Below are 24,822 nucleotides of genomic sequence, written 5' to 3' on the forward strand. Positions count from 1 at the left end.
TGAGGTAGAATCTAAAACAAAGACTTCTGCTTATAATGGAGTGCTTTTGGTAAAAGACAAAAGTCCTTGCGCATTTAAACCCCAAACAGCAGGTGCTGAGCTGCAGACAGCGGTGTTTTATGCGGACTGCAGCTTTTTCATTGGTCAGACAGACTCTGACAAAAAGTGGGAGGTTCCCGGAAAATTTGCTAACCGGAAGGGAAGGCCGGAGCCGAAGAAGAAGAAGAAGAACACGAAGAAGAACACAAACAGAGCCGCCGCCGATGAGACCAGCAAAAGAAGAGAAAGTATTGTAAGTCAGACAAGTTAAAATGATGAAAGACGGGTGAAAAGAGGGACACTTGATGTTTGTTTGGCGTTTTTTTTTTTTTTTGGTCGACGAGCTGTTAACAACTCTTCTGCCAAATTTCGATCTGCCGATCAGCCAAGTCCGTGTTCGACCGAAATGTCCATCTGACTGGCGCGAGACAGCGAGCTTCAGCTCCGACAGCGCAGGAAATGTCCAAACGAACAATCAGACAAACCGACTGACATACACAGCAAGTCTGTATCTCAATAGTCTGCCAGATGTCAAAAGCAGCCGAGGAGAGGAAAGTTGACTAATGACGTTATCGACAGTTGGCTGTATCTGCTAATCCAGCCAAAGCTTGCTCAATTTCAAGTTTCCCTTATCTCTGTGGCTCTGCATTAGTTCACAGTTTGTGTTAGCTAGTGCTAATGCTAGGTGAACGACCAGGTCGGTTTCTGCTGCTGTGTATTTAAAGGGTCATTTTGTTAGGCAACTGCTTGGTCCAAATAAAAGTGAATTGCATGCTATCTAAGTTCATGGTCGCGCTTGCTCCACTATAACGGGCTATCATCTCTTTAATGGCCTACTCTGCCTTAAAACATACTGTTGAATGTGTTCAGCTACACTGAGGTTAGCTACTGTACCTGGCCAGCTGTTTTTATAATGTGAAGTAGCCACTGTTATGTTAAAGTTAGCTAATCTCTTTGCTTAAGATAGTTGGAACCTGGCAGAGGTTTGATGATATTCGCAGAGGTTTTTCATTCTCAAGTAATTATCCGTTTTGTATTTGAGACCTTTTGAGTTTTTGGGCCACTTATTTCCCTGAGCTTTAAAATGGCCTGTGGGTTGTGTGACAGCGTTTTGTTTCTTTTTTGTAATTATGAGTTGCCTTTACAGCAGACATTAACCCTCCATGAGGCTTTGATACAAGCTTTCATGTTAATGTGTTTCACAGTTTGACAGGTCATTAAATACCTGCGTACTCTTACTTTCAGAGGTGTCATCACTTAATGTGTCATAAAGTGTTTGTGATGTAAGCCTTTGTGTTCCTGCACGTGTTCCTTCTTACATTTACTTGCAAGTGTAGTCACATCTGCATGTGTTGTCACAGCTTCTGTTTGCGCGTTATTAAGAGCAGCATAACTTAGACCTTTGAGATAGAGAGGGACTTTACAGTTACATGCTTGAGTTGCTATTATGTTTATGGTGCATGGACCTTGTCCTTCTAAATTGGTGACGCATCCATCTCTTTTTTTCTGTCAATAGGGAGTTGATCTGTGGCCTTTTGTTTTGATAACTTAGCAAAAACTGCTAACAAAACATAGAACTGGTAACAGGCGTTTTTGTGTGCCTTGAGGAGTTGTGAGCTTCAGTAAAGTAAGTTCATTGCAATTAGTATGGAAAGTAGTATCAGTAAATTCAATTTGTATGAGCTGCCTTTATTTTATCCTTAGATATGTATGTCGCATCAGAGTCAACCTTTGGTGTAAGATCCATCTTGTATGTTGTTGCGTAATGTGCTGCCTCTAAAACCGTCCTACATTTTGCTATAATTTGTTAAACATTGTAATTTACTTAAATTATGTATATTTTATTTTGATTTATGGATAAGCACAAACCTTGGTTTTGTCACTGAGCTTTTCACAAAAAAGTCACAAGAAAAGGAAGTGCCTGTGATTTCCTATCGGTCTTTCTAACTGCTAGTGATGAGTATCCTGTTTGCTTTTCCTGAGTTATGTCACTAGTTTCCCATCCAAAATGTCACTCTATTATTTAGTAGAAACTTGAACTTCAGAAGGGATTACATTTGATCAACAGCTGTTTGCCAGTTCTTTCATTTGAGACCTCAAGTGGGAACAATGTAACTTATACATTCTTTGGCAGTAATGTCTTGGTTCATGGTTTCAGTGGGCAATTCCTCTTTCCAAGAGCCTGATTTAGCAGAATAAACAAAAGGAGGATGGTGATGCAGCCCCTCATATCAGGCACCACCAGTTCTTCAAAGACCCCACCCTTCAAATTAAGTGAACTGCACAAGCCCTTACTTGCTTTCTTGTAACTGGTGTAGTCAAAATTGTTGCGACTGCTACTTCAATGCGATGTGTGACTGAATTAAGAATATGGTACTGTCATTACATGCCCAAGCTCTCTCTTGGTGTGCAGCATTTTTCGTGGGGTATAAAGGTTAGAAACCTTCTTGGGACATTTTTTTTTTGTTAAGTAATTTCTAATACTGTTGACAGAAACTGAGATCTGACCATTTTGCAGTAGTTTGTAGAATAATATATAAGATATACAGGTATTTAGTTGGACACACCGCCTCATCTATAGATGCTGTGCACTGCTATCTCTGCAAAGTGCTTGGATGTCAAGCTGGCAGCAGTGCTTACAGGAGGGAACAATGAATATTTCACGGGCTCTCCCTCTAGTCTGTTCCTTCTTACCCCCCCCCCCCCCCGACCCATGTCCCACTCTCTCAATCTCTCTCTCTCTGTCTCTGACCCACTTCCCTGTGGTGGGCTTCAGAGCCCATTAGGGATGCCATCAAAGGCTGCTGAGGACGTGTGAAAGTCTGTATGATCTAAGAAAGAGCTTCTAATTGTAACCTACCCGTCTCTATCTTTTGTACACCATTTCTGCAATGATAACCTGTAGGTAGCAGACTAGTTGCTAGAATTTTCCAGATAATTTAATTATTTTGCTGTTAATAGGTCTATTATTCAGTGTCTCTTGGTAGTAAAATTAAATCTGCTTCATAGATCACAATCTGCTTTGCCTTCTTTCGGCCCCTGCTTCCCTTTCTGAAACCCTCCCCCACTGTATTTATTCTATGTTAAAAGCTGCAGCACAGGGTTTATTTTTTATTTTTTTTCCCTGTTTGTCACAAATACAAACAACTATTCTGATGAACAAAACCTCTTCCTTCTTTTGTGGTGTGGTCCATTTTACTGACTAACTTTTCAAAGCAGATATATCCCTGTACATGGTCTGGATAATCGTTTCCTAAATGCCACTCTGGGGCACATCTTCTCTTTAAGAAGCTTGGAAAGCCAATTATGGCTTGAATTTGCATAGTTTAAGGTGTTTTGTTGGCTCTGTTCATATCTTTTCCTTCCTTCCTTTAGTGAAGAATGTGAACAGGTGAGACCTCAGCTCTGCTACTTGCAATCAAATGAGTCCAGACCGACTGTCAGACCCAGTGAACAGAGTCCCTTTATTCCTTCTCTAACTCTACTCCTTCTTTGAGGATTTCCTCTGCTCTTTCAGGGCTTGTGGGTAGTGTGCATCTTCTAACTAAAGAGCCAAGTGAGACCTTAGTTCACTGTATATGATATCTAATGTAGTTGAATACAGGTGTGTGCCAATCTATCTTTGTTAAAATCCTTATCAAAAGCAGGCAAATTTCTTAAGTTGGAGACGGTTTCTCTTATCTCAACCTGTGTTATAGCCAATTTATTTTCATGTTTGAGTAGAAGGGTGAAACGATGAAAGAGCTGAAGCTTTTATAGATTCTGATGGTCTGTGACAATGAATCCTAAAATTATAATGCTGTTGAGCATAATGAGAGATACAGGCCTGCACATCTGAAATGAGTGAATAAATGGCTGGTGCACCGTACTGTCAAATGAAACATGCCAGTTCTGAATATTTCATGGACAGAGCCATGATCTCTTGTCACATGCTGGAGATTAAGCCCAGCTCAGCACCCAAGCTGAGAAAAAGACCAGCATGGCCAAACTCTGTAGACTCTGAGCAGTGACATCTTTACTCAGGTTTTCCTCATTCTAAGTGTTTTCCCTCTTTCTTTGAAATGGTCTAATGTCCTGCTTAGCTTTAGTACACATTGTGTTTCTCCATTAAGCTGTCCCAGCGATAAAATGAGGCTATCCCTGGTTTTAGTGTGCTCAGCAGTAAAATGTCTCCTGCAATCTTCACTTCCTGCTTCGAGTTGAATTGTGTTTCCTGTCCTTTGACCAAGCAGAAGCTGGCTGACCTCATCTGTATCAACCAACTGAAAAAAAGATTAGGCAAGGTTTCACATACTAAAAAGAGAACAAACATATTTTGTATGCTGTTATCTAATAAAGCAGAACTGTTTATTAGTGGCGACATTTGCTGGGTGAAACACTTTCTTCAATATGATTTACAGAAATGAAATTCCGTGTCACAGGTTTGTCCTACTGTTGACTGTCACATATGAAATGGCACAAACATTGAGTTACATTTTACTGATGAAATTAGGTCCAGCCCATACATCTTGTCACAGGGAGATGGATTTTGATTTTGCTACTTAGCTCCAAACTGTGGCCAGACATCTTTTAAGAGATGATTCATAGCGACAAATATGTTAAGTTGATGCTTGGTAGAGGGTCTGTTAGAGGCATTGTGCAATGCCTTTAACAAGATTTACATCTGTACATCAGCTTTAATGCTGATGAATTTTACATAACATTAAGTTTACTCATGCTTCCAATTACCCATTCCCAGCAGGAACTAAGCTGTTTTTGTTTTTTCTTTAGTTGTTATCAAGCACTCCATTCATTTTGACTGATCACAGGTTGCATAAAATTGTTGTGATTTCATCACGAAGAGCTTAATATCCTGTGAATCTTGTGTTTTTCAGCTCCCAGTGGTGAGGTCTCATTTCCATCTGGGCTCATCTACCTGCCTGAGGTGAACTCATCTGGCTCAGCCTCACCCAGACCTCACTGGCTCCTGTATTGTGCCCAAGTCAACGAGACATCCTCCCCCCTCTTCTCCCAGCTCCTACTCCTTTCTCTCTGTTTTAAACACAGCACTATGGCAGGGCGAGGTGGACCAGCACGGACCAACGGCACTGCAGCAAACAACAAGATCTGCCAATTTAAGCTAGTGCTGTTGGGGGAATCAGCCGTGGGGAAGTCCAGCTTGGTGCTCCGCTTTGTTAAAGGCCAGTTCCACGAGTACCAGGAGAGCACCATTGGAGGTGAGTAGTTGTTTTGTTTTGTTTTTTTTATCCTCTGCTCTGAGTCACGCCCTAATGATGGCATCCCAGCTGCATATCGCTGTAGAAAGGTACCTTCACCATTCAGGATTAAATGCTGCCTTTTTCCTGACGCCTATACTGTGTGTAGGTGGACTCAGAAAGGATACATTTTTCTAAATCATGTCTGAAGTATATACTGAATGAGATTACTTCAAACTTCTCTTACTGCCACTAATGTATAGTAATGTTTGTAGGCAGTCTAAACAGGTTTTTAGTGTTAATGGGCAAAGTGAGTGCTGAAGAAAACATATCCTTGCCAATACAGAGATGCTACTTGCGTGAGGGGTTAATCGTTTCTGTTGAGAGCTACAGGGAGGGAGTGGCAGAACCAGTTTTTCTGATCACCTGACTCCCATGAGCCATCAAGCTCCTCTCACATGGCAGACGTCTGTATTGATTTCTGTGAAAACAAATTACATTTTGGAATAGTTCCTGGCTGTAATGAGATGAAAAGAAAGGGGTTTTAGACTGCATTCTCTTAATATTGGTTCTTTGGCCGCAGATGAGTGAGGTTACATGAAACAAGAAGAAATGGAGACAACAGTGGGAAGTTGCTGGACTTCCTTTGGATGGGTAAAGCTAATCATCCATTTAAAGAAGAATAAGACATGGATGTGGTAATATATCTGTGACTATTTAATTTTTCTAAATTACTAAAGACAAATTGTTGTCTCTTCATCATCGTGGCTTCAGGCTGAGGGCCACAGAAGTAAACTTTTAACTGAGATGTTACAAGTGCAGATACTTCCGGAAAAACAATAGTGGCAGGTTTCCTCTTGTGTCAGCATACCAGGTTTACCAATTGTTTTTAAATAAACAGGTGAATTTTGAGTAGGTATGATGAGGAAATTGTTAATAAATGCTAATAACTGAGATAATAAAAAAATGCACTAGTAAGTGCAGCATATTAATTTCTTCCATGCTGTCATATTAATGTTGAAAGACTTACATCTAACCAGGCCACAGGAGATACTGCTGATTTCATCACTACCCGCCATATCCTTTTGATGAATGGCTAATATATATCAAAGGCTATATGGAGAGGTGATTTCTGTCACATAATTCACTTCTAACTATCCACGTAGGCTCATGTGTTTCTGTAGAAAGGAGACTAATACCTCTTGTCAGGATAATGATAACATAACTGAACAGCTTCTATGACTCTTATAATTATTAAATTAAAAAATGATTTTCCATAAATAATATGGCTAACTTAAGGAAATTGCTTGAAATATGCATCCATAAGCAGAACTGCTGTATAAAGTATGAGGGGAACCATTAAATGTAACACTGTAAAGACAAGGGAAATTACAACCTAACTTAGTGTCTTTTTTTTATGTTGAAACTATTTTTCTTTCCTGTGTGAGGTTACATATGACTAACATACCATGTTAGTATGTGGAGACAGGATGCTAAGTGCTTACACTGACCAAAGACTCATAGCGAGTCAGCATATTGTTTTTGCTGGTGAACTTGTGTTCAGCCGCATGCCTGGTCAAAGATTACAGAGCTTTAAAGTACGTGCTCGGGAGCGCTCAGTTTCCCCTGTCATGTGACAGTCGGCTGAGTAGGCAAGTTGTGGCCAGTTGTGCCTCCTCCTGCCATTCACGAGATTAACTATACATTGTGCAGAGGATTTTTGTGTATATTCACTGTTTCCTTGATTTACCTTAATTAAGAATAGTTCTGAAGGGGTAACACTTGTCTCTTGCTGTATGGGAGGTTTTTTCCCTTACAGTGTGGGAGATATAACATCAAATTTAATTCAAATCTTATGTTTCTTATTTTTGTTATTTGTTTGATGCTGATGTTCAGTTGTTTCATTGTGGCCTTAATCTTTGTGTTTTGAAGTTTAAATAATAAACCTAATCTCTGTAGATAACATGTCTGTGACTTTCCTTTCTGTTTTCCACGTACCCTTTCTTTTCCAGCTGCCTTTCTCACACAGACAGTATGTTTGGATGATACAACAGTCAAGTTTGAGATCTGGGACACTGCAGGACAGGAACGGTATCACAGTTTGGCACCTATGTACTACAGGGGAGCCCAGGCCGCCATCGTGGTCTATGATATCACCAACACAGTGAGTGTATGACACTGGCTGGACATTAACCAGGACACTTACAAGTCTTATGTCCTTTTTTTGCTGAGCCTTCTCTTTCAGTGTGAGTTGGTTGATGATTGCTTAATTCAGCAGACAGCTGCAGACCTTTGCTCTTTTATATTTCACCGTTGAATGTAACCTTTAAAAATTGCACCAGTGAATTGAAATTGAAATATTTATTTATTTAATTAATTTGTTTATTCTTTTTGAAGGATACATTCGCACGTGCAAAGAACTGGGTGAAGGAGCTCCAGCGCCAAGCCAGCCCTAATATTGTTATTGCACTGGCCGGAAATAAAGCAGACCTGGCCAACAAGAGAGCTGTAGATTTCCAGGTAAAGAGGAACTTTTACAGTTGGACATTGATCTTGGACATTAGGTCTTCGATGAATCTTTCAATCGAACAATCAAGGAAGCTACCAAATTACTCTTGGATGCATCAGTTTTGTTTTTATCATTTTTAGGAAGCACAAGCCTACGCAGATGACAACAGTTTGCTTTTCATGGAGACATCAGCAAAAACTGCTATGAATGTCAATGAGATTTTTATGGCTATTGGTAAGTGAACCCCAGGACAGACACATTTTACTGTTATGTGCAGCTACAACGATAAGGTAATCACCTAACTTTTTTGAAAGGGAACACACAAGTCTTGGGCAGCAACTAACATTTACTTTCAGTATCAATGAATCTGCAATTTCTTATGTAATTTAATAATACATTTTATTATATATAGTTGTTCACTTCACTGTAAAATATATGACAAAGAAAGGAAACATTCCTACATTCCTTATGTTTTATAGACAATCAATTAATCCAGAAAATAATTGGCAGAGTTGCATGTAGAATTGCTTTTTTCATTACCATAGTGCACCAATTGATGAATTGTACTCCTGCCCCAAAACAGCCAAGAAACTTCCGAAGAATGAACCTCAGGGTGGAGCGGGCAATGGTGGACGAGCCAGAGGTGGCGTGGACCTGCAGGAAGCTGCACCACAGGGCAGAAGTGGCCAGTGCTGTGGGGGCGGGAACTAACCAACACAATGAGTCAGCTGATCCAACCAACCTACAGCTTCGATCAACAGGACCAGATATTAACCAACCGTCAAAGAACGTCCCAGGGGTCAAACCGAACAGTGGTCTTACCAACTACTCTATTGGCACAAATTAACTGTTTGGCAAATATGTTCACTGGCCAGTAAACTGCCAGATCTCCCCAGGGATCCAACCGATGAGCCAACCAACAGACCAAGAAATCAACACACAAGCTTATTCACAGAATCATGTTTGAACCCCAGGACTTGCCAATCTATGACCTCTCTATTGTTAATGGACACTTGACGTCACTTTAGAAGAAAAAATGTCCCACTCTTGGAAGAAAGGAAAAAAAAAAAAATCAAGATCAGTCATTACCAGTGGCACTTAATAGAGCCATTTTTCACTTTTGTTTCTGTATTTGTGTAGAGGAAAAAGAAAATAACGCAACAGGAAGGATTATAAGCAGACTCATTGACCCTGTCCCTTCTCTTTTGCCCCCCTGCTTTTCCATGCACCAATGCACCATACACCTCTGAAGTATTTCCATCTAGCTCTTGTGACACTGTTTAAACACAGATCCAGGTGTATGCAGCACTTTTCTGTCTTGTTCCTGGTCGGCTTTCTGGAAAAGATGGGGAGCGAAGGTTTGTAACAGGAGAGCGAGAATGGACAGATAATTCCTTCTTGGTAGAGCTGTGTAGATGGAATTCTTACATTGTTATTATCGTTATCATTATTATAATAATTATCATTACTACTTCAGCTTCTCTTGACAGTTGACTATGGATTTGAAACCTGGACTTGAAGGTTTTACAATCAACCATCTTTGTTATCAAACCATATACAGTAAGTCGTGGTTTCTTAACACACCCCATTTTAGCATTAATTTCATGTTTTTGAATCATCAGTGAACAATGACAAATACATGTGATTTGTTTTTTTGACCAAAATCACAACTGTGTTGAAAACATTGCTGTATTTGTATAAACTTTCCAAGTTTAGAATCAATAATTAGTTATTGTCAAAACAATACCTTCCCGACATTATCTCAACATGATTTTCTGTCAACCTATTTTGTGGATTTCTTTTTTCTTTTTTTTTTTTTTTTTTTATGTCTTCATTTTTTTTCTGAGGATCTAAGGTATTAAATGCACTGGTTCTGTCTCATTATCTTTGTGAATTGCAATGTTATCCTTTTTCCTTCCCGTTTCTGTTCTTTGTTTTTGCTCTTCGTATCAAGGAGGGGCTGCTGTCAACAGCATTGTCATCCTGTTATGGTATAAACAACTAGCACAACAATACCTGCACAGCAGCCACTGCTGTGGGTGGGTGGGTGGGGGTCAAGGGTAGAGAGTGAAAGGGGGAGAAAAGTGTAATTTTACGAATAAACAGGGGAAGGTATCTTTTCGTATGCCTGTTTAAATTCTTTCCTCCGATTTCACCTGTGTTTATCATTTGATATTTACACTGGTCGCACTAATTTGCAATAACAGTTAGAAATGTATGAAATTGGCACAGCCTGCCAGACCTTGGCTGTACACAGCTGTTCAGAGATTGAGTTTATGGGAGGGCTTTGTTGACAAAAAAAGTTTGTCTGTTGTTGCTTAAACTTGCTTAACACATTTTACCTTCCATTAAAGGAAAACATATATTATACTTCCAACAAAGATTGTGCTAAGGTTTATATACATTTTTTGTAAAATAGGTTTTGAACCCAAATAAAAAACTCCAAAGTTATCCCATCCCAGCTCTTGATAGCATATATGAAGTTCATATCTAACCAGGTCTGTACAATATGTATACAAAATATCTAAATCAAATTGTTATTCATATTCACAGTGATTTAACCCTTTTAAATATTAAAACAACATAACTCACATTTATCAACACATTTAACGACATCGAAGGCATTGATTTCAAGTGCACTTATCGTGGGACCATAACAGCAGCAGGTTAGGTCATGTAACAAAGGTTGCTCTGGATTAAGTCATTTCTTTCTTGATGTTAATGTCAGTGTACCTAAGGCAGATACACTGACAGTTCTGAATCTATCTTTTATTGTGATATAACAGTGTTTATTGGAATTAATTGTATCATTAAGAGCTGTGAAATGTTTGATAGAGTACAGTTTATTAATACATACAACTATTCAGACCAACATGACTGATTTCCTTTATGGATACTTAAACTAACTACAAGAAGTACGCAGAAATATAGTTTTATTATATAACATTATATAACACAGATTTCCTCACTGACAATTAAGGGGCTCAAGAAGACTCATCTCCTGTCACCTAGTGGTCTTCGGGAGTAAATACAGCTACCTTCCACTGGCATCAAGGCAGAAAAAAACCCCAGTAAATTTATGTTTTCAAAAAATTAAAAGGTAGAAAGTCACGGTTTTCTACACGAAGGATGATAAAGACTTTTTTGGCCCTTTAAACTTGATCCTAGGTTGTAGTTGGGGGACCTGACCACTGGAGGGCCAGAAACTATTATCAATACATACATCAAGACACTTACGAAGCATTTGGAGTATCTATAATAAAAAATAACGAATAAAAACAAAAATTGAGGGTTTATGATCGATACTGACGCAACGAGGTCGCTTCCGGGACAACATGTAAATTTTTTGTGTATTGAAATAAGTCATCTATCCAGTTTGGGGTCAAATAAGTCAAATATGCGGCTTGATGCCTAAATTAATAATGTACATAATCCAAGCCTTATGTCTCCTTTAAAATACGTGTTGCATAATAAAAATGCAAGAAAAGCAATTTTCCCACTTCTTTGCATCGCTGCGGTCCCCCTACTCCCAGATTTCCCACAGCCACTGAAGGCATCATACGGGCTAACTCGGAGCGACGCAGCCGAGCAGCAGCGTGGAGATGTCGGATCCGGCGGCCCAGGCCTTGCAACCCCGGCTTCTCCAAGCCCAGTCCGCTGGGTCAGCGGGGTCCAGTTCGGCCGCCACGGGGTCCGGACCGGGAAACAGTGACCCGGCCAGACCGGGACTTAGCCAGCAACAGCGGGCCAGCCAGAAGAAAGCCCAAGTCCGAGCTTTCCCGCGGGCGAAGAAGCTGGAGAAACTTGGCGTGTTCTCCGCATGCAAGGTAGCTAAGCTAGCTAGCTAGCTAGCTTAGCTAAAGTTCACCACAACAAAGCACTCTCCGGGTGCTGTTAGCAGCCGTGTGGGGGGGGGGGGGGGGGGCAGCACACGGTGGCACAGTCAGGAGAAAATAAAAATAAAAGTATAAACGAGCTAACGCAAATGTTACGTTTGTAGCTCGCTAGCTAGCTTCAGTCCGGACACTTGTATCATCCACAGTCAGCGTCTGCAGATATGTTTACTGCCTGCCTCATTCATTGACGTTCAAATCCTGCAGCTGAGTTGCTGTCTGAGCGTTCATTTGGTGTTCAGTGTCTTTTGTGTGTTCTCAGGCTAGTGACACTTGCAAGTGCAATGGATGGAAAAACCCAAATCCACCTTCAGCCACACGTATGGACCTGCAACAGCAAGCGGCCAGCCTGAGTGAGCCGTGCCGCAGCTGTGGACATGCTCTGGGTACAAACAACCCCCTCACACCTGCTCCACCCCTCCCCTGCCTTTACCGCTGCCTCAGTGACCGTGTGCATGTTGTGTTTAACATCTTGTCCACAGCTGATCATGTGTCCCACTTGGAGAATGTGTCAGAGGACGAGATTAACAGGCTGCTGGGGATGGTGGTGGACGTGGAGAATCTTTTTATGTCTGTGCATAAAGAGGAGGACACCGACACCAAACAGGTCTATTTCTACCTTTTCAAGGTAAGCAGACGCATCTCTCATCTTCCAACGGCGATAACTGATCTTCATCGGTCCCCAGTTAACACTGTTGATTTTTACACTCCTGTAGCTGCTGAGGAAATGCATCTTGCAGATGAGCCAGCCAGTTGTAGAAGGGTCTCTTGGAAGCCCACCGTTTGAAAAGCCCAACATTGAGCAGGTGAGCATGAAACTAAAACCATTACGATGATCCTGCTCCCCTCTGGAAATGGGCAGGCTTCTTATGTTTCTTGATATTGTTTGCGAGGTTGCAGCATCCTCATCACATTTCACGTTTGCCTCATTCTGTGTGTTAATGTGTTTATTTTTATTTCAAAGGGGGTTTTGAATTTTGTTCAGTACAAGTTCAGCCACCTCGCACCAAAGGAAAGGCAGACCATGTTTGAGCTGTCTAAGATGTTCCTCTTGTGCCTAAATTACTGGAAGCTGGAGACGCCGACTCAGTATCGCCAACGCACACAGAAAGATGATGGGACAGCATACAAAGTAGACTATACCAGGTGTGTGCACACAGTAGATTAGTGTTTGCTCCTATTTGTACTTATCAATAAATAGATTGGCGTATACATTTACAGGCCAGATAACAAGATCCTGATATCAGTTTTTACAAAAGCAGTGTTTGTGCTTGTCACTCCCAGGTGGCTGTGCTACTGCCATGTCCCCCAGAGTAATGACAGTCTACCGCGCTATGAAACCACTCAGGTGTTCGGCCGCAGTTTGCTGAAGTCCATCTTCACTGTGACCCGACGCCAGCTCCTGGAGAAGTTCAGAGTGGAGAAGGATAAGCTGCTGCCCGAGAAACGTACACTCATCCTCACACACTTCCCAAAGTAAGGAAAGATTTTATCACTAAGTGTAGTAGTTTCTCACCAATGTGTTTTGGAAAAGATCAGGTTTATGTTTCAGATTAAAAAAGTCAATGTAAGGTATCGGCAGTGCCTGCACAGTGTAAATACCTAGATTCATCTGTTTGAAACTTGTCTGTGTTTATGTGTTGTCCTCAGGTTTCTGTCAATGCTGGAAGAAGAAATCTATGGCGAGAATTCCCCCATCTGGGAGGCTGACTTCACCATGCCTGCATCTGATGGCACACAGTTAGGACATCAAACAGGTGCATCTTGGTTTAATGCTTCCAGTAGGATGAGACCAGTCAATACAAGATTACATTATGATTACATAATGCCTTAGCAATTTTCGCCAGTATTTCTCTTGGAATATAATTAATTACGCACATCTTGATGTCCTTCCTTTGCAGTGATTAGTCCTGCTGCAGTGTCAGGCTCCCCTGCTCTGTCTAAAGGTCTGAGCAGCATCTCCTCCCTGGGCAACATGGACAGTGGAGGTGCCGAGCCCATCACAGGTATGTGAGCACAACTCTGCTTCTCTTTTATTACCTTTTACCACCTTATCAGGAACTGCAGTGGGATACTCATATGTCCCATGCAGTTTTAAGATATGTAGTATGTTTAACATGAAAACCTGAGTGATGACTGAATACAATGCACTGCTGCTGATTGGATAAATGCATGGATAAACAAATGTAGAGATATTCCAAATGTTTCCTTGTGTGTAAATGTAGTGAAGTTAATATTGTTAATGAAGCAATAAGACTGACATGTCAGTCTTTTTTTTTTTTTTTTTTTTTTTTTAAAGCTTTCTTCATTGCTTTGATCTGAGAAATGTTGCTGTGTGTTCAGGAGAGAAACGGAAACTTCCAGAGGCATTGACCCTGGAGGATGCTAAGAGGATACGTGTGATGGGAGACATACCTATGGAGCTGGTCAATGAAGTTATGATGACAATCACTGACCCTGCTGCTATGCTCGGACCAGAGGTTAGTCATTTAAACCAAAAGGGTTTGCTAAGATGAAAGCAACAACAAATTTAGATTGGAGTCCTGACAGGTAACGTTCACTTTTCTAGACAAATCTGCTGACACCAAATGCCGCTCGAGATGAGACTGCCAGGCTGGAGGAGAGGCGGGGCATTATTGAGTTCCACGTTATTGGAAACTCACTTTCCCAGAAGTCCAACAAAAAGATCCTCATGTGGCTGGTGGGCCTGCAGAACGTGTTCTCTCATCAGTTACCTCGTATGCCCAAAGAGTACATAACACGACTGGTGTTTGACCCGTAAGTAGGTATTCTTAGACCAAATGCTGTACATCAGTGGATCCCTTCACACCACTGACATGTCCCACTTTCACAGGAAGCATAAGACCTTAGCCCTCATAAAAGATGGCCGTGTCATCGGAGGCATCTGTTTTAGGATGTTTCCCACTCAGGGCTTCACAGAGATTGTCTTCTGTGCTGTCACATCCAATGAACAAGTTAAGGTACATCAACTTTTTTTTTTTTTTTTTTTAATCTGACAAGAGAAAGAGTGATCCAAATAGACTGAGGTGCAAATTTAGACTTCTCTTTTCACTCCAACGGCTTATCCACCGCAAAACACGACTTCTCATGAAGTACTTTTTCAATGGGGTTTCTGTTGCATTTGCTAAAGAAAACCAAAGCACATTACTTTTTCCAGGGCAGCCTTTTTTCCTTCCACTTCACCCTTCAAATAAAAGCATGGTCTGAATGTTTTTCAAACTGTCTTCTCTCTGGTCTCTGGTCATGAAGGGCTATGGTACCCACCTGATGAACCACCTGAAGGAGTACCACATCAAGCACAACATCCTCTATTTTCTCACTTATGCTGATGAGTATGCCATTGGCTACTTCAAGAAGCAGGTACTTCAGGCGTGACCTGCGCATTAGCTTTGTCATGTCCTCTCCCGCCGTCTTGTCTCTTCATTAATTTGTTTTTTCCTCACAGGGCTTTTCCAAAGACATCAAAGTGCCGAAGAGTCGATACCTGGGCTACATCAAAGACTACGAAGGAGCAACCCTCATGGAGTGTGAACTGAACCCGAGGATCCCCTACACTGAGCTTTCGCATATAATTAAAAGGCAGAAAGAGGTATCTGAGGGTGTTAGATATTCTCATTAAAGCAAATACCTATTTTCTGCTGCTTATTTCTGCTGTGAATATAATATACACCTGAATTGTCATATCAGATCATCAAGAAGTTGATTGAGAGGAAACAGAGCCAGATCAGAAAAGTTTACCCCGGCCTCACCTGCTTCAAAGAGGGAGTGCGACAGATTCCTGTTGAGAGTATCCCAGGCATAAGTAAGCGCTGGCTGTGTACAAAGAAGGTTTTTTTTTTTTTTTTTTTTACTTTGCCCTGTCATTTTACTCAAATCTTTTCCTTCCAGGAGAGACAGGCTGGAAACCCAGCAACAAGGACAAGGGGTAAACTCTTTATTGGTTTTTAAATGCTAATATGAACTATGATTGCTATATCAACATTCTAGATAAAGCAACATGTGAATGAAGTGGCAAAAAAGTCACATTTTGAATTTTTTGACTTCAGCGCATAGTCATACTCTCTAATCACTGCTGTGTTTAGCCTTTAACGGTCTGTGGTCTAAAGTCAACTAGCAGTTGAGGGTGGTACACAAATAATGAAAACTACTACGACTAGATATTCTAACTCTATTGCTAAAATTTTACATGCTTTATAGGAAAGAGGTGAAGGACCCTGACGTGTTGTACAATATGCTGAAGAACCTCCTGGCCCAGATAAAGGTAAGAGCCACCTGCTGATACTGGGGAAAAAATAAACAGATACACACTTGATGGAAGAGTAACAAGATGGACTGACTACTAAGCAGGACTTATTTATGTTTTCAACAGACTCACCCTGACGCCTGGCCCTTCATGGAACCAGTCAAGAAGTCAGAGGCTCCAGATTACTATGAGATCATCCGCTTTCCCATTGGTGAGCGAATGTCTTTCATTATACAGTTCCACTTCCTGATTGCCTCATGCAAGCTATTTGTTTGTGAAATTATGAGTAATATGGATTTTATCCACACAGACCTGAAGACCATGACAGAGAGACTGAAAAACAGATATTATGTGACCAAGAAGCTTTTTATTGCTGACCTGCAGCGAATCATCACCAACTGTCGTGAGTACAACCCTCCAGACAGTGAGTACTGCAAGTGTGCCAACACCTTGGAGAAGTTCTTCTACTTTAAATTAAAAGATGGAGGCCTGATTGAGAAATGATTTCGGACACAGAAATTACTTACAGACGAAGAGCGACTGTCACAGCTGCCACATACCACGATGAACCAGATCACAAGGAAACTATTGCTTGTTATTGTCATGTGTGAAGTGATACGTGATACAGATGTGTATGTGACTGACAAATTTTACAAGGGAATTTGGTGGACTAGAACAAACGTGAGCATTATTTGGAATTATCTGAGCCAGATGAGCTTTAGTGTCAAAATGGCATTACCTTTCCCCTTAAAGTCATGTCTTCTTTTCTCTTCAGTACTCAGTGAATTAATCATCTTAACATGTTTCATTAAGTGTACCAAAGTTATAGGTCCAAGATAGAACAATGCCACTGTTTCCATGGTTATTTTATTATTCACCTGGTTTTCGCTCGTGTTCATTCAGACTTGTTTCAAACTCATCACTTGAGCAGATGTATATGTAGTATAGTTATTCACAGAAAACTGGACCTCGGGACCTAAAGCCACGTTGCCTTCCGTTACTGACAGACACTTGAACATCCTGGTCATTTTCATGGGTATAACGATAAAGGTTCTTTCCGAGCTTGGAGTCCTTTTTAAAACGCTTGATTACAAAAGACGTGCAGTACTTCGACTGTTGAATGAAATTACTGCAGTCTGCCTCTGTGCAGAAACTATTTAGTCAATTGGTGACAAATAAATAGTCATTGTTGAAGTTGTTTATAAAGGCAAATATCATACATTTGCTTGTTGTAGCACCTCAAAGAGAGGGTTTGTTGTTTTTCTCTTTGCATTCCAGTGTGTATTTAGATTTTCAGAGAAGAATAATAAATTATTTATCATTTGGGCTAAAGCAACATTAATCAATATTTTTCCGAATACTGAACATGAGTAATTGTTGCAGAGCAAAAATAATTGGTGGCTGCAGCCGCACTCCTGACTGGTTAGAAAGACTGCCAGCAATTTTGCGCTCAATAAAATAATATCCCCAATTGCTGCCTTCAAGAAAACACATTTTCATGTTGACAACATAAGATATTTATTTATATAGTAAATATAAAATGTTTTGTTTATTCACTGGCAGGGTTTAATTCCAAACCTTAGGATGGAGGTCATACATCAGTATAGCTTTTTACCACGCTTCGGAGGGGGGATAATGTAGCTGTTGGCGCTGGTTTGCTCTGTAGTACATTTAATTCCACACATATGCTTAGTTGTCTATTTCATATACAGCCACAGCTGTTGTGGTGTCATTGGTTTACTGGGTAGTTTAAGTCTCAAATGTGGTGGCAGAGATGCTAACCAGCAGTCACCACAGGACTTTAGGAAAGAAGTTAACTGGTTTATTTATCACAACTTATAAGAAGATGTAGTAGGTGTTAATACTTGGTGAACAGTTTACAATTTACATTAAAAAATACTTTCCAGCTTTTAGACTTTGTTGTGCCAGTTTTTTTTGTTTGTTTGTTATTTTGTTTTTTAATAAGTGTACAGAAATGTTGCAAACCTTTCTGGTCGTCAATGTCAAACACACACATCCACTTCTTTTATGGGAAGTACCTGCCCTATGCTGGTTGAGCCTGCTTGTTGAACTTGTCATTGATTTGTGTGTGTGAGAATGTGTGTTTATTTTGTACTTGAATCATGACTAGTTTTGAATTACTGAAGAGATGTCAGTGTTGCGTTATCCAGGGTTGTCAATTGCGTGCGTGCGTGTGTGTGTGTGTGTGTTCTTCCTCAGTATACCTATGCTGCATTTCAAATTTTCTTACAGGTAAGTCTGAGTGAACTTTTCACCAGTTTGAGGATGGCTACTGTCTCTAGTTATGGTATAAATGCCATTTACTGTAACTATAATACTGTTCATGACAATAAAGTTTTTTATAAATGATTGTTACATGAGCATGTGATTTCAAAGATGCAAGTAAATATTTTTACAGATGGAGCTGAAATTAAGTGAGCACACCCATTCAGGTGTGAATGTGACTCACTCACCTTGGACTCCTGTCAGAAGACCAAAAAGATTTAGGGGTTTTATCTAATGTGACAAAACAAAATCTTGGATCAAAAATAACTGATTGCATTACTTGTCATGACTTGATTTCAAACCAACAGTAGAAAGCACATTACATCACAAAATCAAACTTATTTAAATGCACTTTGATTATACATTTTGCTGTATTAACTGCTGTACAACATGCAACACAAAAACAGTAACAGGAAGGAAGCATACATTCTTTTATGTGAAATACATTTTTGACACTAAGATCACCTGCTTAGTTTATCTTCCACATTCATTTTAGGTAAATTATTCAGTCTTAAGAGCAACTAAATCTGGCATGTCACTGTTGGTTGATATTTTGAAAGACAAAATGTTACTTGATGAATTAACAATGCTTGCAGTACCTTTTTGAAAAGCCAATTATTGGTTCAAACGTATCTTAAATTGTCTGGAAAATCTTTTCTACCATATTGTAGTTTGATGAGCGCTCATGGCCAAATATGAGTTTGTTTTGATGTATTTGTGTAAAAGGTGTGTTCCTGATTGCCACTGAGTCTCAGACGGGGCTCAGTCAGGGTACAGTGTGTACTGGCCTCTGCTTTCAACAAACCAACTACCAACAAAATTATATACATTGACGGACCTCATTTAAAAATGATCCTGTTTTTTATTATATTTTTTAAACTATTTAAGGTGTAATACTTGGTACTTTCTTGAATGCTTATTATCATGCATGGTCAGTATGAGTTAATGTAATATAGTTGCCTCTCACGAAGAAATGGTTGTAACAGGCAGAGGCCAGGACAATAAAAAGCTTTGAGGTTTCTGTGTGTCAACTGTAAGTTTTGCTTTCCTGGAAGGGAAGGGCCCGGTGACAACACACACAACTTTTGGACATTTTCATCGCCCTCAACCTAAGATCTCAGCTGTAACCCACTCCTAGAGTAAATGTCATCGGTTAAATATAGAGATACAGGCTTGGATATGACAAAAGCAAAGCAAACAAGCAATAGAAGAAAGATTTTACGTTATAGTTCAGGCTACCCCTGTCGCTGCATAAAGGTGACAAGGCATTGGTGCTCCAGAGCCTCCTTCTGCAGGGCCCCATTTATCAGGAAAAAGGAGCTTTTACTTTCGTTTTCCCTTCTTGCCGTCACACAGCTGATCGCAACAGAATTTAAAACCTCAGCACACTGTTTGGTGGCAGAGGACACGGAGAGGCTGAGAAGAGCACACGGTTTTCAACATCTGGCTGGTAAGAGCTCAAATTCTTTTCTAACATCTCATGCTTTGTGACACAGCGACTATTATATTTCAGAGTGGCTAAATTAGTATGCATCTTGCAAGATGCTTTTATGGGTTTTCGCACTTTCACTTCTCACAGACCTAGTCAGACATAAGAGACACATACAGCTGACTGCAGTATTTTGATTCTAATGTGTTGCCCCTTCAGGCAGGATGTCAGATTTTGAACTGTATACGTACCAGAAGGAAGTGGTGGAAAGGGCTCTGCAGGGAGAGAACATCATCATTTGGCTGCCAACTGGCGGTGGAAAGACCCGTACTGCTGTGTACGTGGCCAAAAAACACCTGGAGACCGCCAAGAGGGCGAAGGTAGTGGTCCTGGTCAACAAGGTAGGCACAAAACAGACCTAATTTCACTGTTAAACCAATGTGGCTGAGGGTGATACAGTATTTTTGATGTAGGTCCACCTTGTAGACCAACATTACAACAAAGAGTTCCATCCGTACCTGAGTCCTCTGAACTACAAAGTGGTGCCGGTCAGTGGAGACAGTAGCGAGAAGGACTTCTTTGGAAAAGTGGTGGAAGCGTCAGATGTGATCATCTGCACAGCACAGATCTTATATAATGCACTGATTAACACGGAGGACACCAAACATGTTGAGCTCTCAGGTCAGTAACCATCAGATTTATCAGCTTTGATTATGATGATGTGCGGACAAGGTGAATTGATTCTTCGTCATGCTTTACAGATATTACTCTACTTGTAATTGATGAGTGTCACCACACCAACAAGGAGTCAGTCTACAACAAGATCATGAGATGCTACTTGGAGAAAAAGTTGAAAGGACAGCGTCCATTGCCACAGATTCTGGGCCTCACTGCATCACCAGGAACCGGGGGTGCAAAGATCCTGGACAGGGCCGTGGAGCATGTCCTGCAGGTCAGGCTCTACGTATTTGTCCTGTATTTGTCACTAGCATGAGGTATTCAGCTGAACTCAAGTCCCCTCTGCTTTGTACTTTTGTCAGATTTGTGCCAACATGGACTCATCCATTGTTTCACCCAAAAACTCTGCCCCTGATTTGAAGAAGGTGGTGCCAAGACCTGTCAAGAGTTTTGACATTGTTGAGAAAAGGCCAGCAGTAAGCCCATTTGTCTCTTTAAAACGATCTCCCTAAACAGCCAAGTTGTCATGCTGATGATGATCATGGTGAAAGATAAACAAAAATTCCTTACTTGGGCTTGTCTTATATTTAAGAGAAAAAATAAAAATAAAGAAAAGATTGCTAAAAAAGAAAACATCTTTGTAGGATCCATTTGGGAGTCATTTGAAGTGGATGATGGAGTTGATCCATGAATTCATGAACAAACCTGCAGACGTCAAGCTGAGAGAATTTGGCACACAGGAGTATGAGTCAGATGTGGTGGATTTAGAGAAGCGAGGTAAGAAGGATTGTTTTTTTTCCCATTCTGAGAGGTAATGTTGGTGTTTTGAAGGTGTACTCTTAAAATATTACAGCAGCCACATTTCTCTTAGTGACCGGGTTAGGCAAATGAAATGTAAATCAAATATTAGCAGAAAGCTAAAGCTTTGTGTATTTCTTGGCTCAGGGGTAAAAGATGACAACAGATGTCTAGCACAATGTGCACTTCATCTCAGACAGTACAACGACGCCCTGCTCATCAATGACACCCTGCGCATGATGGATGCTTACGACTCCTTAAAGGAATTCTATGACAAGATATCAACCAAAGCCATTGATGGAACAGACCTCTTCTTGTTGGGACTGTTCCAAGGTGTGAATACAGAACATTTCATCAGGTTGTCATTCAGATAAATTTTCACAAAATAAGAAACTTTAAAAATAATTACAGCTGTCTTTGTCACACAGAGAATCAGGTGGAGCTGAAAAAACTTGCAGGGGACTCTCGTTATGAGAACCCAAAGATGGGCAGACTTGAGAGTGTCCTGCTAAATCAGTTTGGTCAGGGTGTGAAATCAAGGGGGATTGTCTTCAGTAAAACCCGAAGAAGCACCAAATCTCTAAGTGACTGGGTCCGCAGCAACAGAACCTTACAAGGGGCAGGCATCAAGGCAGCCATCTTCACTGGGGCTGGCAGTGGCAGTTTTTATATGACACTGGTGTGTTGACATGCTGTTCACCTATGAGCATTACATCGCTGGAAATATGAACACTTTCTAACTTCACTAGAGATCTTTCAGTTTCAGTTTCAGTTTAGTTTTTTTTTTTTTTTTTAACTACTTTACATACTTTTATTTGTATATTTTCCTCATAGAACGAGCAGTCGGAGACAATCCGCAATTTCCGCAAAGGTACCCTCAACCTTCTAATCGCCACCAGTGTGGCTGAGGAAGGCTTTGACATCCCTGAGTGCAACCTGGTGGTGCGCTATGGACTGCTTACTAATGAGATTGCCCAGCAGCAGGCCAGTGGACGTGCCAGAGCGGCAAACAGCCAATATTCAGTCGTTGCAATGAAAGGGGGGCGAGAGGAACGCCGAGAGATCACCAATGAATATCTGGAGGAGCTGACTGGAAAAGCTATTGCTAAGGTCCAAGATTTGAGCCCTGTTGAGTTCCAGAAAAAGGTAAGGGTCCGATACTCGGGTATTAATTTCTATCACTCTTCAGTGTTTTTACTGACCTTTTACTCTTCTTTGCCTCCAGATAATCCAACTACAGGAGCAGGCAGTTATAAGCAGCAAAGTTCTAGAGGGTCTCAAAATAGAGAAACGAGGCCGCTACAGTGCTTCCAGCATTCGGCTTCTGTGTCGAAACTGTTTCACACCTGTGGCCTCTGGCAGTGACATCAAACTTGTTGACAATGCACACTATGTTAATATCAATCCTGATTTTAAGTAAGCTGTACTTCTTGTGCTATTTGTTTATCCAAAAGTAAATTCAGACCGATGGCTTTATTTTGCTGTTCTAATCGCGGCCGGTTTTCCTTCTCAGGAGACACTTCAAAGTCGGTGGACAAGTGCGACTTCCAAGGAGTTTCGAGGACTGGGAGCCTGGGCGCACTATCAGCTGCAATTACGGCAACTGCAACAGGGTGAAGTGGACCCTCTACCAAATATTACATTAAACCCAGGGCTGATTAATTGTTTTAATTAATTAATCAGAATTTTTAGTTCAGAAAATCAGTTTTCTCTTGGGCCTCGATGCTCCCCTTGGGCTCCCATAGTTCAGAGTGGGTTGACCTTGTCGTTATCTAATGTGATTCCTGATGTTGCATGATGTTGAGTCAGGTGCGCCATCTTGGCGGGCTACATACAGCAACTCCAAATGAACAAAAATGGCGTCAGAGTTACACATGAGAATATTTAAACTGTGCCACTTGAACCCACAGGGAATTTTTTGTTATGATCTCAGAAGGGTAGGGTTAGGGTTAGCTCAGATTGATTTTTGTGCTGAAGTAGATTGTTGAAAGTAACTGTCATTCCTGCAAATTTACAGGATTGGGGATATGAGATGAAGTACAAGAAGATCGCCCTGCTGCCAAACTTAGCTATCAAGAATTTGGCCCTGGAGACCCCCGATGGCAGAGTAACTGTGAAAAAGTGGAAGGGTATCCCTTTCAGTGTTGAGGACTTCAGCTTTCAAGAATACTGCAAAAACAACTATCCTGACCTCCTTGATTGAGACTCCAACATGAGAGCTCTGTCTGCATGGGCTTTATCCCCTTCATTTTTTATGATTTTATCTTTTTTATTCCCACTTAGAGAAAATCTGTATACTGTTTTAGTTTCTGTAACATGAACACATACTACAGGGGGAGTATCATTCCACATGTGCTGCAGCGCCAATGAAGCAACAATGTGCTAAAACCCATTATGCATCGATCATGCTTGAAATTGTCGTGCCTGCTCTGTGTATGCCTAAGGTCCAAACTCCTGTGTTTTTATTTTCCCTGCCTCATCTCAAGTCAAGCATACAAAGAAACTCGTCTGTAACGTGTACCTTAATTATCATAAACAATTGCTGTCATCATGAGGCTAACTCCTCATGCACTTAAGCTGTTTTACTCTTTTAATTGGCAACTAATTTAGATAGTTGCATTTGAACATTTGTGGGGTAAGCTGACATGTCAATGCTGGTTATCTCAAATGATGTAATCGTGTACAGGATGTTAGGTTGACCATTGACACTGAAAAACCTACTTTTAAATGAGTTCATTTTGCTGTGTAATATTTTATATTTGGATATAATAGTGGTGTCTGTAAACAAACTAAAATTGAGATGAAATTAAAAATCCTAAAATGTACCTAAGAGATTAGTTTGTGTTGGAGCCACTAGGTGTCACCATTGGTTAGCTAATTTCTCCTAAAAAAATGGTTAGAAATAAAGCCAGTAGTAGTAGAGAGATTGGTTCTCAAACTGAAAACAATGAGCTGACATTGTCTGAAACCCCTGACGTGCAGGTAAAAGGAGGATGAGAGACAAACATGTAACTCTCTCACACCCACCAAACTTTGCTGATGGTATTTTACTCTGTTTCAGTAGAACGTGCTGTTTGCCACACCTAACCCCAAACCCTGGTGTACTTTCATGCTCTTTTTCTGATATATAGTTTCTTTAAATATGTTTAGTTAGAAGTCTGCAGTAAAAAAAAAAAGATCCCAGAAATCACAATCGGTACAACAGCTTCCGTTAGAAGGTTTTAAAATGTGTACTGAATGGTGCTATTGCTGCAGCTTGCTGCGCTGCTTCTGCATGACTGGATCAATACGGGGTTATGTACTGCAGCGTGGATCATTTAACACCATCTGAATAGTCTGCATTTCTATTAGACTTTCAAATGATCATTTAATGCACTGGCTTCAAAGATAATATAACTACACTGTTCTTGGATGCCTCACAGCTTGATTTTCATTTATCCCCAAAAGACAAATTAAGACAGCTTAATCATTTACAGTTCCACTTTTGCTGCTGGTTTGTTTACATACATGAATTGAGCTTGATATACAGTATCACAGATCAAGTTATAATGAGCAGTTTTCCCAAACAAACCCAGATTCGGAAACTAAAGCAACTGGAAAGGAACCCATTAATTTCAGGCTTGCAGCTGTATTGCGTCGATGCACTTTTGAAGCCACGAAACCTCTTCAAGTACGTATCTCTGGGCAAGACATGATTAGGTCAGCCTCACTGTGGCACATCATGCGTCGTA

At 40.7% G+C, this 24,822-nt stretch overlaps 3 protein-coding genes across 4 annotated transcripts; all 3 read left to right on the top strand.

Moving 5' to 3' along the window:
* Positions 1 to 189: 189 nt before the first annotated feature.
* Positions 190 to 8,876, top strand: rab5c (RAB5C, member RAS oncogene family). Its single transcript, XM_029508799.1, has 7 exons — positions 190 to 292; positions 4,914 to 4,963; positions 5,086 to 5,255; positions 7,247 to 7,398; positions 7,632 to 7,754; positions 7,884 to 7,977; positions 8,327 to 8,876. Exons 3-7 carry the CDS (start codon positions 5,090 to 5,092, stop codon positions 8,452 to 8,454), a joined length of 663 nt encoding a protein of 220 aa, XP_029364659.1. The 5' UTR covers positions 190 to 292; positions 4,914 to 4,963; positions 5,086 to 5,089; the 3' UTR covers positions 8,455 to 8,876.
* A 2,452-nt stretch (positions 8,877 to 11,328) lies between these two features.
* Positions 11,329 to 18,270, top strand: kat2a (K(lysine) acetyltransferase 2A). 2 transcript variants are annotated; one of them, XM_029508031.1, is made up of 18 exons: positions 11,329 to 11,570; positions 11,899 to 12,022; positions 12,119 to 12,264; positions 12,353 to 12,442; positions 12,601 to 12,782; positions 12,921 to 13,112; positions 13,287 to 13,403; positions 13,545 to 13,642; positions 13,980 to 14,116; positions 14,206 to 14,414; positions 14,491 to 14,617; positions 14,907 to 15,017; positions 15,103 to 15,246; positions 15,345 to 15,459; positions 15,546 to 15,582; positions 15,855 to 15,918; positions 16,027 to 16,111; positions 16,211 to 18,270. In XM_029508031.1, the coding sequence occupies exons 1-18, from the start codon at positions 11,346 to 11,348 to the stop codon at positions 16,402 to 16,404; spliced, it is 2,397 nt and encodes a 798-aa protein (XP_029363891.1). In that variant the 5' UTR covers positions 11,329 to 11,345; the 3' UTR covers positions 16,405 to 18,270. The 2 variants fall into 2 exon arrangements, with proteins under 2 accessions (XP_029363891.1, XP_029363890.1); XM_029508030.1 differs by having other exon boundaries at positions 13,287 to 13,393; positions 13,538 to 13,642.
* Positions 18,271 to 19,536: 1,266 nt separating this feature from the next.
* dhx58 (DEXH (Asp-Glu-X-His) box polypeptide 58) lies at positions 19,537 to 24,032 on the top strand. Its single transcript, XM_029508053.1, has 12 exons — positions 19,537 to 19,636; positions 19,835 to 20,016; positions 20,089 to 20,296; positions 20,377 to 20,567; positions 20,656 to 20,769; positions 20,938 to 21,070; positions 21,239 to 21,424; positions 21,520 to 21,770; positions 21,926 to 22,237; positions 22,317 to 22,507; positions 22,605 to 22,704; positions 23,109 to 24,032. Exons 2-12 carry the CDS (start codon positions 19,840 to 19,842, stop codon positions 23,292 to 23,294), a joined length of 2,049 nt encoding a protein of 682 aa, XP_029363913.1. The 5' UTR covers positions 19,537 to 19,636; positions 19,835 to 19,839; the 3' UTR covers positions 23,295 to 24,032.
* The last annotated feature ends 790 nt before the right edge of the window (positions 24,033 to 24,822 follow it).

Source organism: Echeneis naucrates, chromosome 8 (assembly GCF_900963305.1).
Source record: "Echeneis naucrates chromosome 8, fEcheNa1.1, whole genome shotgun sequence".
Taxonomy (NCBI): Eukaryota; Metazoa; Chordata; class Actinopteri; order Carangiformes; family Echeneidae; genus Echeneis; species Echeneis naucrates.

What these genes read in the sequence shown, in the direction of transcription:
- dhx58 (XM_029508053.1), top strand. Translation starts at nt 19,840, where the DNA reads ATGTCAGATTTTGAACTGTATACGTACCAGAAGGAAGTGGTGGAAAGG. An exon ending in TTGTTGAGAAAAGGCCAGCA is followed by an intron (nt 20,770 to 20,937) that starts GTAAGCCCATTT and finishes ACATCTTTGTAG; the next exon opens with GATCCATTTGGGAGTCATTT. An exon ending in AATATCAATCCTGATTTTAA is followed by an intron (nt 22,508 to 22,604) that starts GTAAGCTGTACT and finishes TTTCCTTCTCAG; the next exon opens with GAGACACTTCAAAGTCGGTG.
- rab5c (XM_029508799.1), top strand. Translation starts at nt 5,090, where the DNA reads ATGGCAGGGCGAGGTGGACCAGCACGGACCAACGGCACTGCAGCAAAC. An exon ending in CCAGGAGAGCACCATTGGAG is followed by an intron (nt 5,256 to 7,246) that starts GTGAGTAGTTGT and finishes TTTCTTTTCCAG; the next exon opens with CTGCCTTTCTCACACAGACA. An exon ending in TGAGATTTTTATGGCTATTG is followed by an intron (nt 7,978 to 8,326) that starts GTAAGTGAACCC and finishes GCCCCAAAACAG; the next exon opens with CCAAGAAACTTCCGAAGAAT.
- kat2a (XM_029508031.1), top strand. Translation starts at nt 11,346, where the DNA reads ATGTCGGATCCGGCGGCCCAGGCCTTGCAACCCCGGCTTCTCCAAGCC. An exon ending in GCGTGTTCTCCGCATGCAAG is followed by an intron (nt 11,571 to 11,898) that starts GTAGCTAAGCTA and finishes GTGTGTTCTCAG; the next exon opens with GCTAGTGACACTTGCAAGTG. An exon ending in TCTATTTCTACCTTTTCAAG is followed by an intron (nt 12,265 to 12,352) that starts GTAAGCAGACGC and finishes ACACTCCTGTAG; the next exon opens with CTGCTGAGGAAATGCATCTT.